The 13,634-nt window shown below is 46.7% G+C and overlaps 1 protein-coding gene across 4 annotated transcripts in view; it reads left to right on the top strand.

Annotated features, from left to right (window-relative positions):
* The window catches only part of LOC144502714 (uncharacterized), a 215,293-nt gene that overhangs the window by 40,907 nt on the left and 160,752 nt on the right, over positions 1-13,634 (top strand). The window contains exon 1 of one of the 4 annotated variants that reach the window (XM_078226955.1): positions 9,291-9,649. The exons of the other annotated variants lie outside the window; for them this stretch is intronic. Coding sequence (XP_078083081.1) covers positions 9,633-9,649 — 17 coding nt within the window. The 5' untranslated portion in view covers positions 9,291-9,632. Of the gene's footprint in view, positions 1-9,290; positions 9,650-13,634 lie in introns of those variants that run through there. 4 annotated transcript variants of the gene reach the window in all.

The following is a 13,634-nucleotide window of genomic DNA, read 5'->3' on the forward strand; positions in this document are numbered from 1 at the left end:
GTGGGCGTGAGCTCAGTTCATTGCACTCTGGCCATGAGTTCAAGCCTCACTCCGAAGTCTGGGGCCGGGATTCTCCTATCTCGTTCGCCCCGCCACCGCTGCCAACGAGAATTCAGCACTCGGCCAAATCTCCATTCGTGGAGCGGGACTGGAGAACCTCAGCCGCGGGGTGAGGTCGGAGAATCCCAGCCTTCAGCACTGAAATTCAGGCTGACACTCCACTGCAGCGCTGAGGGAGTACCACACTGACAGAGCTGCCATCTTTTGGATGAAACTTTAAACTGAGGTCACATCTGCTCTCTTGGTGTGACTGTCTGCTGTGACGCTACTGTGCCATTAAGAAATGTATTTTAATCATGTTTCTCTGTAGGATGTTTCAAGCAGTCCCTGGCATTTTATTGGTGCCATGATGTCTGTAACTGGTGTCCTTTATTGCTGTTGCGGCAGTATAATTGATATCAAGTTGATTTTAATCTAGACTAATGCAGTGTTCTGTGGTTTTAACGGTCCTTTAGGGATTGCTGAGTGGAGCTTAATTTGAGGATGATTGATAGGTCAGGTGATACCCCTGGGGATAGCTAGTTTTTTTACAGAACATTCCAAGTTGTTGCCAGAACCTAGTGGGAGAAGGCACTGTCTCTCTGTCTGTCTCTCTCTCTCTCCAGAGGCATTCTGAAAATTCCAGGACTGGGAAGCCTCAGAGGTCTGATTCAACATTCAAAGCACCAACTTGCAGCAGGTGTTAAAAAGCTGAAGATCCAGCATCACTTGAACATACTTGCTTTTTGTGCTAAGTCTGAAGAAGGATGTGTGTCTGTGGGATGGTGGTTAACTTGGAACAACAGAGATAGCTAGCTGTCAGGAGTTATACTGTGTCATGTTTAAGTCTTACAATTGGTAAAAGTTATGCTGATTTTTTTTGTTATGTTTTAACTGTGTTCTTAAATAAACTTTGTTTGATAAAAACATTCCAGTGGGACTTTTGAATCATACCTGGAGTAAAACACCTTAGGCTCACCTTAATGCCAAAATCAAATGCAAAACTTAGGGTTCAGGCTAACTTCACAAAACACTTTGGAGTCTTTGGCCTGGATCTTAACACCGGTTACCAGAAACCAGGTTAGTGCACTGTGTGTTGTGACACTGAGCTACACAGAGACATCTCTGACCTGTGCAGTGCAGTCCTTGTGGCGGTTATAGAATCATAGAATCCCTACAGTGCAGAAGGAGGCCATTCGGCTCATCCAGTCTGCACTGATTCTCCAACAGAGCATCTTACCCAGGCCCTATCCCCATAACCCCATGTATTTACCCCACTAAGGGGCACTAAAGGGACAATTTATCATGGCCAATCCACCTAACCTGCACATCTTTGGACTGTGGGTGAGTTAGTCAATCACCGTGGGGCCTGTGGCAAGAGGGACAATGGCAGCCTAACTATCACAAGGACTTCCTTCATAAATGCACCATCATTGAAGGTACTGGTTTCAGTACCTGTTGTATTTCTATGTTTGCTTAATAAAAACTTACCAATCTGACACAGGATTGGTAAAGTTAACATAGGTTCAGTTATTTGAAGACGTGGTACAGGATTGTTCAGCAGACAGACTTACTTTAAAGATTCAACAACTATTGTTAACAGGAAAGTGCAACTGTTTCACACCATATGCTGTCGCTAAATCGAAAGTTCCTCCGCACAATGTCTGCTGGTCACATGACTTACATCCTGGCTACTTATTAGCATATTCTCCCTTAAAGCGATATCAGATGAGTACCTGGCCTACCTTGGTGGGGAGGGGTTGCTATGGTTGCCCGCAGCCCCTAGGGTCAGGCAAGAGTGTTAGTAAAATTCATGGAGTAGCGTTTCCATTTCAGCTGGGATCGGGGATTTCTCCCCAAAATGCAGTTTAGCTACCTTTCAATCTTCTGATAAAAATTGTTTGCTAAATCACAAAAGGAAAATACAGCAAAGAACCAATTGGTCAACGTAAGAATGCCCTTTATTTTTACTCTCCATTAAAACAGCATTTATAGAAGCATTTAAGAGTGGTAAACAGGTCCACATTGATGAATACAGTTGGAAATAAGTTTATCACAATAAATAAGCATGTTTAACGAGAGAATCCAGTCCTTAATCTGTGAGTAACGCATTTTAAAATCACTGGAAATGACTTAAAAACTGCTGAACTGCTTACGACTTTTAATCATAGGATCCCTGCAGTGCAGAAGGAGGCCATTCGGCCCATCGAGTCTTCATTGACCACAATCCCACCCAGGCCCTATCCCTGTAACCCCACATATTTACCCTGCCACTCCCCCTGACCCTAAGGGACAATTTACCGTGGTCAATCCATCTAACCCACGCACTTTTGGAGTGTGGGAGGAAACTGGAGTACCCGGAGGAAACCCACGCAGACACAGGGAGAATGTGCAAACTCCACACAGACAGTGACCCAAGCTGGGAATCGAACCCGGGTCTCTGGCGCTGTAAGGCAGCAGTGCTAACCACTGTGCCACCCTTCATCAGCATCATCATCAGCAGTAAATCCGTCTGCTGAACAACCTGTACCACATCTTCAAATAACTGAACCTATGTTAACTTTACCAGTCAGATTGGTAAGTTTTTATTAAGCAAACATAGAAATACACCAGGTACTGAACCCAGTATCTTCATTGACGGTGCATTTACGAAGGAAGTTCTTGTGGCAGTTATAGAATCATAGAATCCCTACAGTGCAGAAGGAGGCCATTCGGCCCATCCAGTCTGCACCAACTCTCCAACAGAGCATCTTACCCAGGCTCTATCCCCATAACCCCATGTATTTACCCCACTAAGGGGCAATGAAGGGACAATTTATCATGGCCAATCCACCTAACCTGCACATCTTTGGACTGTGGGAGGAAACTGGAGCACCCGAAGGTTAGGCTGCCATTGTTCCCCTTGCCACAGGCCCACCTGTGATTGACTAACTGACCAGAGGCCAGAGATCTCGCTCTGCTATGTGTAACTCGGTGTCACAACACACTGTACACACTGACCTATCGAGTACACTTGATAATGTTTAACTTTGAACTGGTGGTGAGGGCTAGCGACAGCTGATATTGTGTAATGTGGTCACGCGGTCGCTGCTGCCGTGTTGCACAAACTAAATGAGGCAACTTGAAGGGCAGTTGAGCAGATATTCTCTTCTCATCTATGCTGACGGTGACCACGAAATGAGCACTGTTTGCCCTCGGCAATGAGAGCAGGTCTGTCGCATTGATTTCATGTCCACCAGGAACTAGCCTCTACCAACTCACCTCACTTTGGATCTTTAAGAACTGCCAGATAGCGACTGGTTCCCTGCCTGTTGGATTAAAACCGGTTTAAAAGGTGAGGGGAATTTTATGGCAGTAATTCTGGAAATGAGGGATCTCTGTTACATGGAGAAGGTGGCTTGTCTTTCTTAGAGTGGAGAAAGATGGCAAAATAGATATGCTCAAAATCCTGAAGAGTTTGATATTTGGCAAGAGAATCAGAAATGAGCTGAGGAGGAATGTTTTTAAGCAGAAAGTTATTCTGATCTGGACTCTGCTCCCTGAAAGGATAGTCGATTCAATAATAACTTTCAAAATGGAATTGGGTATAAGACTTGAAAAGGAAAAGGGTTACTGGACTTTGGGGAAGTGCATGGGGAGTGGGACCGATTGGATAGTTCTTTAAGGCATGATGGGTAAACTTCCAATTGGAAAGTGAGGAATGTCTGATCAACCATGATTCTATTGAATTACAGAGCAGGTTTGACGGGCCGAACGGCCGCCTCCTGTTCCTATTTCTTATGGTCTAATGGTCCGCACTACTAGTGGCCAGTAGGCTCAGGCTCCAACTATGTTAAATTCAATTTAGAATTCATCAGTTCTGGGTAGTGGAGGACCCAGAGTGTGAAAGTACTTTTTAAGAAGCGGGGGCGGGGGGAGGGGGTGGAGGATTGGAAAAAGTTAAACAAACGCACCTTCAGCAAGTCACTATACACGATGATGGCAGCAGATTTAGTGAGTACACGTGTCCAATGCCATTTGCTGCTGGGTATATGAGTAGTCAGGGATTGATATTACTGATCTGAAAGCTGGCACACTAATAACTTAGGGCGCGATCTTGCCAGTTGTTCATGCCATGCTCCCGCTGCAGCGAGGTTGGAGAATTTGGTGCCTAGCCAAATCTCCATTCACTGCAGCGGGAAGGAAAAGTCCCGCCGGCGTGAACGGTGGTTGTTTCATCAGAAGTAACTCTTCAAATGCAGACAATAAAAATAGAATAAAACGTACTCCAACTTCTAAATCAAAGAAAGGGTTTAATAAAGAAACATCATTCCTTCAAACTTGGGGCCTCGCCCTGGGCCAATCCAAGCTCTCCACAATTCCAAACAGGTTCTTATTTATTGTTGGTCAGCTGACTATTACATCATTCTGTAATTGGTTCCATGGTTTACTGGGCCAGCTTGTTACCATTGGCCACATTACATCCAATACAAAGTTGTTACCGGTTACATTCTGACAGTACCGGGCAGCACAGTGATTAGCACTGCTGCTTCACAGCTCCAGGGACCTGGGTTCGATTCCCGGCTTGGGTCACTGTCTGTGTGGAGTTTGCACATTCTCCTTGTGTCGGTGTGGGTTTCCTCCGGATGCTCCGGTTTCCTCCCACAGTCCAAAGATGTGCGGGTTAGGTTGATTGGCCATGATAAAATTGCCCCTTAGTGTCCTGAGATGCGTAGGTTAGAGGGGTTAGCGGATAAATATGTGGGGATATGGGGGTAGGGCCTGGGTGGGATTGTGGTCGGTGCAGACTCGATGGGCCGAATGGCCTCTTTCTGCACTGTAGGGTTTCTATGATTCTGACAGTGGTAACTTTCCAGCCTTTGTTTAATTGAATTGTTGAAAGTTCTTCCTGTTTAACTCCTACATGTGGTCCATGTGATTGACAGTTTGACAGTGATCTCTGAAATAATAATGTGTCGTGAATGAAATTGTTGACGTTCACTATGCGGTTCCCACATAACTGAGCAGAGAGGCTCGATCCCTGAAGTCTGACTGTGTGAATATTAGTGCACAGATGTGTAACCTTGTCAGATGAGATTGCTTTTTACGTTTTACTAATGGACGCACCACCTGGTTCATTTGTGACAGAGCAGCGCGATAATTAAAATAGCCAACAAAGGAGTTTCTTCCACGTGTAGAACTGTTGTCCCTTTTTGGTCACGCTAGGAAATTTCAAAGCCCTTTTTAAAAAATGAGCGTTTAAACCCTGTGATGGGGTGATTGGTCGATGAAAGTATTAGTTCAACAGCAACCCGCTTTATTTATTCTAATCAACCATGTTTACACTATCTTCAATTTACACTGCACCCCTGGCTGCACGGTGGCTCAGTGATTAGCGCTGCTGCCTCACAGCGCCAGGGACCCGGGTTCAATTCCTGGCTTGGGTCACTGTCTGTGTGGAGTTTGCACATTCTCCCTGTATCTGCGTGGGTTTCCTCCAGGTGCTCCGGTTTCCTCCCACACTCCAAAGATGTGTGGGTTAGGTTGATTGGCCATACTAAATTGACCCTAGTGACTGGGGGATTAGCAGGGTAAATATGTGGGGTTATGGGGATAGGGCCTGTGTGGGATTGTGGTCGGCGCAGACTTGATGGGCTGAATGACCTCCTTCTGCACTGTAAGGATTCCATGATGTAACTAGCAGCAGTCAGGGATAATTAATCGTCCATCAAAATAGTGAAGATAATAGAGTGATATGTAGTTACAAAGAAGCTAATCAATTGTGATCCTTTTAGAATGTGTAGACGGGGCCGTCAGTGAGTGAGGTGCCCAAACGTGGCTCCTGGTCTGCCCTGATCTGGCAGGTCCCAGTCAGGGTTCCACAAAGGGCCTCAGCAGCCAGGCTTATGGGGAAATATGACCAGGAACCCTCACCTGGGTGCTGAGCAGCAACCCCTGCTGGAAGTGCACGAGAAGTGGCCATCAGTGAGGACTGGGTCAGAACTGTCCACGATTACTTCCTGCCAAGGCTCCTGCATAGTGAATAGCAGCCACCCGGATGAGATACAAGAGGCTGGCTGGTCCCAGTGGGAAATGTGCCCCCAGCAATGGACAGGAGGAAAAGTTGTAACCCAATGCAGTTGTAACCCCGGGACGTGGGTTCAAATCCCACTGTGTCGAATTGAATTCAGAACTGGAATTCCGGCTGGCACTAGGAAGTGACCATGGAAACTGCTGACTCACTAGTGTGCTTCAGGGAAGGGAATGTGGGCCATTCCTATTTTGCCAGGCCTCCCAAGTGGTTCTCATTCACACCAAACTCTCTACGATGGCCCAACAGGCCTTTAGATGAGAAGGCAGCCCATCATCACTACTTGGAGGAGTTGGAGAAAGGTGGTAACTGTAGCTTGGTCAATGCCATTCACATTCTGTGAAGAAATCAAGGGGGAGGAGATGGGGCAGAAAGAGAATTATGAAACGAATGACCGAGGTTTGGCTTTCCACATGAGTGAACAGAAACAGTCCATTTATAATCTGTGGAAATGTGCTCCTGGCAAGGTTCTAACTGACATTTTCAAAATCTACTGAAGATATTTCTAAACCTGTCTCATCAGTCAAAAAATCTATTTCTCCAGCATCACTATGAAAAAAAAAGTTACTATTTAAAGCTCAATAAAAGTTAACAACCTTTCGTGTCTTCTGAAGAGTAAATTAATCTTAATCCTCTCATTACAGCTGGGGTCTTGACTAAATGGATTTTCCTCCTCACTTCACAGGCGAGAGGTGTAAATATAGAATAATGGCTGGGTGGATTACGAGGCTGCAAGCTCGGACGATTATTAGGAACCTTGAGACTGAAGCTCCTCTTGGTTAGAGCCTTAATATCCAAATCTCCCCTCCCCCACCACAGACCAACCTTTAGTCCGCCTCCTGCTACCTCTTGCCTGCACCGTGAATGAGATCCATAGGTAATGTTCTTGCTCACTCCTTACTATAACCAAGCCCACTTGGGTGGCACAGTAGTTAACACTGCTGCCTCACAGCACCAGGGACCCGGGTTCGATTCCCGGCTTGGGTCACTGTCTGTGCGGAGTCTGCGTGGGTTTCCTCCGGGTGCTCCGGTTTCCTCCCACTCCAAAGATGTGCAGGTTAGGTTGATTGGCCATGCTAAATTGACCCTTTGGGTGGAATTTTCCCATCCTGCCCGCCACGGGAATCATAGCGGGCGGGACACAGACCATAAGATATAGGAGCAGAATTAGGCCATTTGGCCCATCGAGTCTGCTCTGCTATTCAATCATGGTTGATATGATTCTTCTCCCCGTAACCCTTGATTCCCTTATTGATCAAGAACCTATCTATCTCTGTCTTAAAGACACTCAATGACTTGGCCTCCAGAGCCCTCTGTGGCAATGAGTTCCACCGATTCACCACTCTCTGGCTGAAGAAATTCCTCATCTCAGTTTTAAACTATGAAGGTGGATAAATCACCCGGACCAGGATGGACTACACCATGCAAAGGTCCGTTGACCTCGGGCAGGTATTTCCAGTCTTGGGGCGAGCTGGAAAATCCCACCCTTAGTGTCAGGGGGACTAGCAGGGTAAATACATGGGGATAGGGCTGGGTGGGATTGTTGTTGACACAGAGCCGATGGGCCGAATGGCCTCCTTCAGCATTGTAGGGATTCTACGATTTGACTTAATGACTGATAAAGAATAAACATTTTGGAGAACAACATCTCCATGCACAAATCTATTTCTATTTTTTCTGATGAAAGCTGCCCCTGTTAAACCAATAAAGTGTTGAAGTGAATTTCTAGAATCTATACCTTTTAAGTGTTGTAACATCAATGTGTCATTTTCTGATTGGCTGTCCCATCGCAGTGAGAGAAAGAGGATCAGCAATAAGTGAAAGGATTGCTATCAAGGAAGCGAGTTGCGGTATCCCCTGAAGCTTACTGTCAGCCTTGGCTCAGTTGGTAGGACTCTGGCCTTCTAAGCAGGGAAGTTGTGGGTTCAAGTCCCACCCACTCCAGCGAGTGTGAGAACTCAATCCAGGTTGTGAGTGCGGTGCTGGAGGTACCTTCTTTTAGATGTGATGCTAAACTGAGGCCCTTCTGCCCTTTTAGGTGGATATGGGAAATCCCACAGAGATACTTAGAAGAAGAGCAAGGGACTTGCCTCTGATGGTCTTGACAATTGGCATCACAAAAGCAGATTATTATTATGTTTTTGGAAGCTTGCTGTTGTATCCCGTGCTGTAGAACAGAGAGCGCAAAGTGATTTCATTCACTGTGGAGTGTTTTGTGTTGTGAGGTTGTGAATGGCACTATATGAATGGAAGTCTTTCCTTCCAGCAGAGCCCAGGGTAATGCAAATAGGAGGCCCTGCTACACCAGGCAGCTTGGGAAAGCACAAACCCCAGTGCAATCCACCAGTGGTTTGGCTTTAACAGGTTGATTGGGCACAGGCACTTTCGCCTGACAACTACATGCGATTCTTTCATACTGAAACATCCCAGCCAAGTGGTAATTATCAAGATTCGGGACATGAATGTCGTTTCTTTGGAATTCCATAATTCATCCATTCTTAACTCCTGTGGCCCAGTTGAATGCCTGTCGGGGAGCTTCCCTCAGATGGTGAAAGCATGTAGAGAAATCCAGCAGCAATGGGCATGTGGTTCTCACACACGGGATCAACGGGGTTCAATCCCTCCCTGGCAGGACAGTGCCGCATACAGTTAGCGACCTCGCTTTCCCCATTGACAGCTGGCACCAGCAAGATAAGGCAGTTGTTGAATTGGATGAAAGGGACGATTGTCGGAGCTCGATCTTATTATGGAGGAATACCAAAGAGCCACTGGTGTCATAGAATCATAGAATCCTGACAGTGCAGAAGGAGGCCATTCGGCCCATCAAGCCTGCACCTACGCCAATCCCACCCAGGCCCTATCCCCGTAACCGCATATTCACTCTGCGAATCCCCCAGGCCCCATTGGTCAATTTAGCACGGCCAGTCCACCCAACCCGTGCATCTTTGGACTGTGAGAGGAAACCGGAGCACCCGGAGGAAACCCATGCAGCCACGTGGAGAGTCTGCACAGACAGTCACCCAAGCCGGGAATTGAACCCAGGATCCTGGTGCTGTGAGGCAGCAGTGCTAACCACTGTGCCACCATGCCACCCCACCATGTTGGTGAGAGCTCATCTGGTGATGCGGCACCTTTGGGGTAAGGGTGCAGAAAGTTGGAGTGAGCTGAAAATGGAGCGGCCGGGGAGCCGTGAATAAAGACTATGCCGTGCCTTCTGTCAAACAGCTGTAAGTAGGCCAGCTGTACTGATTCCGTCTGCCAAAGGTAACCTTGAGTGAGATACTTAAAGTAAATGGGTCCAAATAAAGGAAGATCTTGCATTTATAGAGTGCCTTTTGCAACGTTGGGAGTGTCCCAAAATACTTCACGGCTGATGAAGCGTCGTTGCTGTTGTAATGTTTGCCAATAAAGAATATCCAGGAGCCATGAAAAAACTCTGAGCACCATCACAGTCCAGATCCTCTCCACTCAGGCATGTCTGAGGCAGCCAGAAGCCACTGTGGATTGGTTAACACAGAGTTCAATGTTATTCTTTTTCGGGTGAGTTATTTGGTGCTACTTCTTGCTGGATAATTACACCTTTTAATGTGATTTGGACAGCGAATAGAGTTACCCCTGCTGTGGACTGGAGTGAGCTAAACTTAGACATCTTTAAAAATAAAGACTATCAGGTGATCGCTAGTCCCTCTAGGGGCAGCCGGGAGAAAGTCACATTGAAGAGGTAGTGTTTCTTATTTGGCCCTGCCTCAGGCTTCATCTCTGAATAACCCATTGCTAAGTACCAGCTACCCTGCATCGCGCGCTGAGACTGTAATCCGGGTAGACTGAGAGTTGCCATGCTGGAAAAGTCAGCATCTCCCAGGAATTGATGCCTTGGAGAATGTGCAGAAGAGACTGACTGACTTACCAGGCTGAGGAACCTCAGGCGGGACTGGAGAAACCGGGGCTGGGCTGTTCTATTCAGGGCAGAGAAGGTTAAGAGGTGATTTGGTTGCATTCAAAAGGGATCTGGTGGAGTAAATGACCAGTAGCAGAAGGGACACAGATTTAAAGTGATGACTAAAAGTTTCCGAGAGGATGTTGAGGAAGCGTATAGTTATAGTGTGAGTTGCTGTGATTGGGGATGCATGGCCTGAACAAGTGGTGGAAGCAGTAATCCTCTGAAGAGAATTGGATAAATATTCAAAGGGAAGACACATTACAAGCTGGGAGGCGGTGGAGTAGTGTCATCGGACTAATAACCCAGAGAGGTAGGGTAATGCTCTGGGCTCCCAGATTCAAATCCACAACAGCTGCCGAAATTTGAATTCAATAAAAATCTGGAATTAAAAATATAGGTCTATTGTAAAGTAGACCAAACGCAGACTGGGTGACCGCTTTGCGGAACACCTTCAGCCTGTCCGCAAGCAGGATCTAGACCTTCCTGTTACTTGCTATCTCAATGCACCACCCTGCTCGCGTACCCACATGTCCGTCCTCAGCCTTTTGCAATGTTCCAATGAAGCCCAACTGGAGGAACAGCATCTCATCTTCCGACTGGACACTTTACAGCCTTCCGGGCTGAACGCGGAGTTTAACAACTTCAGAGCATGAACTCTTGGGGAGAACGTGCAGATTCCGCACAGACAGTGACCCAAGCCAGGAATCGGACCCGGGTCCCTGGCGCTTTGAGGCAGCAGTGCTAACCACTGTGCCACCGTGCCGCCCAATTGTAGCGGGTGGGACAGGACCATGCAAAGGTCTGTTGACTCGGGTGGGATTTTCCGGTCTTGGGGCGAGCGAGGCTGGAAAATCCTGCTCAGCTTGCCATTTGTAACGTACAAGCTTAGATATTGAGTGGCTATTTAACTTGGGAGTGAAGCAGTGAGGTTGGGACACGGGGAGGCATCCCATCTCATCCTATCCGCTGATACCCACAAACGAGCAATGGCCAGCAGAGCTCCCAGGGTAACAGCCAGAGAAGCAAGACGTCAGACTGACTGGCACCTTACATCTCAGCTCAGAAACTCATCATTTGTACTGTTGGTCCAGAACTGTCTGTGTACCTCAGCACTGCACTGGGCATTGTGTTTACCCATTGTTACTCCAGGGGGAGCCAATACTCTTGACCAAGCATGGATTAAGTTGTGTCGATTTTCACTCTTGCATCCATTATTAAAACTCCCTCGATTACTTTTTGATGCCCATAGTTGATAAAGAATTTGAATTTTTGCCATATGAGACACTTCCATAATTTTACAGCTAGGCGTTCTTTTGGACCAAAGCCGCAGGTCTCTCTGTCCCTCAACCTTTCCAAAGGTTAACAGTTATCGTTCGATTTTAAAGACTGTTTTGTTAGTCTCTGACTTTCTATTAATTATGAATGAGTGTTGATGACCCTTCTGATGGCAGAGATAAGGTCAATGGAAAAGCTGCTGTTATCTCTTAAGCTGCAGCAGATAATGTTCTCGCTTGGGACCGCTGTTACCATGGTTACGGTCTGAAGTTTAGTCTTGGGTTGGCTTTCCTCTCAAAGGATAGGGTGAACTTGTCGCATACTAATGATCTGTTTATTGCAAAACTTTGTATCAGATAATAAGTAGCTGGGCAACTGGTAACTTGAACAATTTTGCAGGGTGAAGCATGAGAGTTCTGGAGACCTCAACACAAACACATCTTAATGTCTTCCCAATATGACATGCATTTCCACTAATGTAGCATCGTTAACGTTTAAAAAATCCCCAAAATACTCCCCACATACCAGCCTGGCAAAGAAGAGAGAGTAGGAGGAAGGGGTTTGATGACAAGCTTTGTCAGAGACATTAAGAAGGTTTTGAAAAGACTTAAGAGGATGGTGAGGAGATTGAGGGAGGACTTTCCACAGATTCCACCCAATATGAAGTTTTGCAATAAACAGGTCATTTAAAGATGAATCTGCTCCTACATTTCCAGGGGACTTGATGGTTTGAGTTATAAGGAGAGGCTGGATAATTGGGATTTTTTTCTCTGGAGCATAGGAGGCTTAGGGCTGATCTTATAGAAGTCTATAAAATAATGAGGGGCTTAGATCAGTTCAATAGTCAACATCTTTTCCCAAATATAGAGGAGTCTAGAGGGCATAAGTTTAAGGTGAGAGGGGAGAGATACAAAAGTGTCCAGAGGGGCAATTTTTTCACGCACACGGTGATGAGTGTCTGGAACAAGCTGCCAGAGGTAGTAGTAGAGGCGGGTATAACTTTGTCTTTTAAAAAGCGTTTAGACGGTTACATGAGTAAGATGTGTATTGAGGGATATGGGCCAAATGCGGGCAATTGGGACTAGCTTAGGGGTTTAAAAAAAAAGGACGGCATGGACAAGTTGGGTCGAAGGGCCTGTTTCCATGCTGTAAAACTCTGACTCTTAGCAGGGTTTCAGGTGAAGTTTGTCAGTGATTCCCCAACTAACAGAAAGTGTAGAAAAACGCAAAACGCTGGAAAATCTCAGCAGGTTTGGTAGCATCTATGGACGGAAAATGGAGCCAACATTTCGAGTCTGGATTATCTAGATTCAAGAAGTTAACTCTGTTTCTGTTGATCATCCAGACTCGAAACTGGATGATCTATTCTCTCTCCGCAGATGCTGTCAGACCTGCTGAGATTTTCCAGCACTTTCTGATTTTGTTTCAGACTCCAGTATCTGCAGTGTTTTGCTTTTAACTGAAAGGGTAGTTTCCGTAGAGCTCCTTGCGGAGCAGCTAAGTCCTGGAAGCAATGTCTCCTGACATTGGAAAGGCACTGCCATTTCTCTGCTCAGGCTCAGCCTGCACCCTTTGGGGGCTTCATGTAAATCACTGGGGTCATAAGGTGGGAAATTTGATTGAGTGGCAGTGTTGGAAGTGGCGCCACCCAGGGATGACTCCCACCAACTTGAGAAGGGTGTCCTCGGTAAGTGCCCAAAGCAACTGAATCCTGACGATTAACACAGCCTTACTGGCTGGTGTGACACCCACTTACCATTTTTGGAACATGTGGGTCCATTCAGCAAGTTTGTGCAAAATCCACCAAAGTGTTTGGCTGCAATTGGGATCCAGTTCTCGGGTGTTATTCAAAGGGTCAAGCGACCAACTTGATGGTGGGTTAATTTGATGAATTTGTGCTGTTGCAAGGGGTCTGACAGCACTGCGGTGTTTCTGGAGATAAGACGGTGAGTTCTTGAATTTGATAAGGAGCGTTGCTGTAACCCCACAGGGAAGATAGAGATGTGCCCACCCAAGGCTGAAACAGGTAAGGAGGCAGCAGTTGCAGTGAGCCTGGGTGGGCAGCTCGACAGGGGCTGTGAAGATGGCAAGCTCTTTGCGATGCCCTCTGCCAAGTTGGAGGCGGACTCCTTCACGCTCCCTGACAATGACAAGGGGCTGACTGGTTGGCCAGCCGAGATATCCAGTATCTCGGTGCAGATGCCCATTCAGTGCTCTGCTAAATGATGTCCCATTGAGGTTCTCATCAGAGAGTCCTCGAGGAGAACAAGACTGTCACTCTTCTTTCTGGTGAGTTGCCTCATGGATCAT

This window comes from Mustelus asterias, chromosome 13 (genome assembly GCF_964213995.1).
Source record: "Mustelus asterias chromosome 13, sMusAst1.hap1.1, whole genome shotgun sequence".
NCBI lineage: Eukaryota > Metazoa > Chordata > Chondrichthyes > Carcharhiniformes > Triakidae > Mustelus > Mustelus asterias.